At 38.8% G+C, this 3,073-nt stretch overlaps 1 protein-coding gene across 1 annotated transcript in view; it reads right to left on the bottom strand.

The window, feature by feature from the left end:
- The window catches only part of LOC106103462 (multiple epidermal growth factor-like domains protein 6), a 13,553-nt gene that overhangs the window by 7,654 nt on the left and 2,826 nt on the right, over positions 1-3,073 (bottom strand). The window contains exons 6-8 of the mRNA XM_013283242.1: positions 2,410-2,560; positions 889-995; positions 8-67 (exon numbers count right to left, since the gene is read on the bottom strand). Of these exons, the coding sequence (XP_013138696.1) occupies positions 8-67; positions 889-995; positions 2,410-2,560 (318 nt within the window). The remainder of the gene's footprint in view (positions 1-7; positions 68-888; positions 996-2,409; positions 2,561-3,073) is intronic.

Genomic DNA, 3,073 nt, shown 5'->3' with positions numbered 1-3,073 from the left:
CAGTAGCCCGCCGCGCAGCGCCGCTCGCAGCGCGCGCCCGTGTACCCCGCGCCGCACAAACACTCCCCTACACAAACACTCATCGTCATCTCTTCATCTCTATCCTAATCCTGTAGGCACGACGCAATAGGTTATCCTCCTCCAGGTTAATCTAACTTCTGTCGTCTCAGTCGTTACTTACTAGATCATGTCACCTTTCGTAATAAATTCAAATTGATGTAATGTGGTAGAGGTATGTTTAGGAAGATCTCTTTGTACCTGTGTGTGCCTCCACACTAATAACTCATTCTTCTTGTTACATGTGATTCATACCTTCTCATAATGCCCATAGCTTTCTAACCTTTTACTTCTTAACTTCTATATAATTGTGGCTACTTTTAGATTTCCCCAACATCGCGATATTAGAAAAAAGTTAAAAAAGCAAAGTGACGACAGCGAAGTGTTGCCAACGGGCAAAAACTTTGAGGCAATAGAACCCTTTGCTGTGCGGTAATTTATCGAAAGCGGCGCAAACGTATTTATATTGCAATTATAAGAAATGGACGGATCGTTAGGTTAGACGTATTTGGCAACGCAAACATTAGCGTTATTGCGATAGTATTACGTTAGCATAACACAGTAAACATTGAAGTTATAAACACATTTTACAATGTAGTCACGTTCCTCAACAAATAACACAAACAATTACACAATAATAAAAACAAAAGATTAAGCAGATAAAGATATTTAGATTTACCAATACAAAAATGTGATAAACAAAATGATCTCATGTAGCCCAAAAGAAAAAAAAAACTCTACAAACGATTGATTTCAATTATTATTTAAAGCTTTTTAGTACTAAATAATAAGTGAATTTATAATAAAAAAAATGATAGTAGGTACACTTACCATTAACGGGGTTGCAGGGGGCGTCGTTTTCACAGTTGCAAGGCTGACGACATCTTAGGCCGTAAGTTTTCCCGTCACACGGACGATCGCACTTCAGACCATCGAATCTGTAATAATTTGTGAACAATTAGATAATCTTAGTATACAAAGAATTAACAACACAAAAGTATAGTCATCATCACAACGCACGATTCCCCACAGAGGGGCTCGGAGCATACCCTAAGTTAGGGTAACTAGGACATAGTCAACTACGCTGGCCCACTGCGGGTTGGTTGACTTCACACGTATCTTAGAATTTCTTCACAGAAAGGTGCAGTTTTCATCACGATGTTTTCCTTCGTCGTAATAATGTCAGGTAAATTATGTACATATGAAATACGATAACCACATTGGTACACGGCGGGATTTGGACCCACGACCTGTCGATTACAAGTCAAATGCTTAAACCCCTGAGCCACCTACGCTCTCTCTTGAGCGAGTATAGTATTTTTTAAATATCTCGAGTACTCGGAGCATCACATGAATCGCTACGAAGAAGAAAACATTAGCTGTTAGGAGGCATAACGCGATAAGAGCGGCTGACCTTTGTTCGCAGGAGGTGTTCGTGCAGTAGAAGTATATTACCATAGAAACAGTTGTATTTTGCCTAAAGATCGTCTACTTTTATTATAAATCTACTAGCTGTTGCCCACGACTACGTCCGCGTTGTATTAACAAAAAAAACAAAAGTAAGTAGCCTATGTGTTCTTTCATACTCTACTCTACATCTATGCCAAATTTCATCCAGATCCGTTCAGCCGTTTAGGCTACAAACTAACAGACATCTATCCATCCATCTAAACTTTCGCATTTATAATATTAGTTAGATTACAATTTATAAAGCAGTGTATTTGAACTTTCACACACAAGAAGAACAGAATAAGTACGCATCCTTAGACACGGGCACAGAAGACACTATGTTAAAAAAACTGTTTACAAAAATTGAATGCTGCCTTATCTTAACAGGCGTAACATGCTAAGAGGAGCTGACCTTAAGCTGCAGAGACATTCGAAAAGCTATAGCACGTTTTTTTCTTATATAATAAGGTGGCAAACGAGCAAGCGGTCACCTAATCTGACAAACTGGCGAAGCGAACGCTCGTTAAAGCGGGCTTTATCACTATTATTGGATACTAGCTGTTTCCATGCGACTTCATCGGCATGAAAATATAAAATTTTAATTTATTGTTTACAATTGTCAAATTCTTAATTGCAAATGTCATAATACAAATTACCGTACCATTGCAATCTTGCTTTTTTGATGTTGGCAGCTTGAACTGTATGATCTCTTTCACACATCAAGATTTTTACCAATTTATTTACCTCTTAAGTTTAATAACGTGAAAATGTACATCCTAAAGCGTGTCGTAAGTGTAGGGCTTTTTATCAAAGAATTTATTCAAGAATATGGTGTGATTGCTGACATCTTACGCGACGAAGTAGTGTGTGTTTACGCTTTATTATATTAGTGTAGATATTTACCCCGGCGGGCAGTCGCAGTGGCCCGTCTCGTGCGAGCAGGTGGCGTTGTTGTGGCAGTGGCAGGTGTGTGCGCAGTTGTCGCCGTACTGCGGCGCGGGGCACGGCTCCTCGCAGCGCAGCCCGCGGTACCCCGGCGCGCACAGGCACGACCCTGACACATACATTCATACTTACTATTGCTAACAAAAGTGTTAGTGTTACTCAAAGATATAGACTAGACAGGCAACTAGTTTTTTTCACCGGTAACTTATTTAAAAGGTACCATGTGAGTTGTCAAGTTAAGTTCGCACTCATGTCCTTGTATTGACATGTTTTAAAACAATTTTTTTTTTAAAGAAAAGATGTGTTTATTTTTAAACATTTAAATATTATTTATTAACACCTATAAATAATTCATTTAAATCCAATTAATTATACATATGAGACAGCGTTAGTGAGGATCATGTGAAAAATGTGTTAAATGATGTGTCTATGCATCGTGAATACATTTACAGCCTTACAAATAAACGCGGTATACAGTTAAACTTAGAAATAAACTAAGTATAAATTAGTATTTTTTTTATAATATAAGGCGACAAACGAGCGAGCGGCCACCTGAATCCACCGAAATGGAAAGCGACCGCTGCCCATAAACGTCCGAAATTGCAGATGCGTTGCCTACCCT

This window comes from Papilio polytes, unplaced genomic scaffold, assembly GCF_000836215.1.
Source record: "Papilio polytes unplaced genomic scaffold, Ppol_1.0 DF823731.1, whole genome shotgun sequence".
In the NCBI taxonomy this organism is placed as follows: domain Eukaryota; kingdom Metazoa; phylum Arthropoda; class Insecta; order Lepidoptera; family Papilionidae; genus Papilio; species Papilio polytes.
This window is presented reverse-complemented; position numbering and strand designations above follow the sequence as displayed.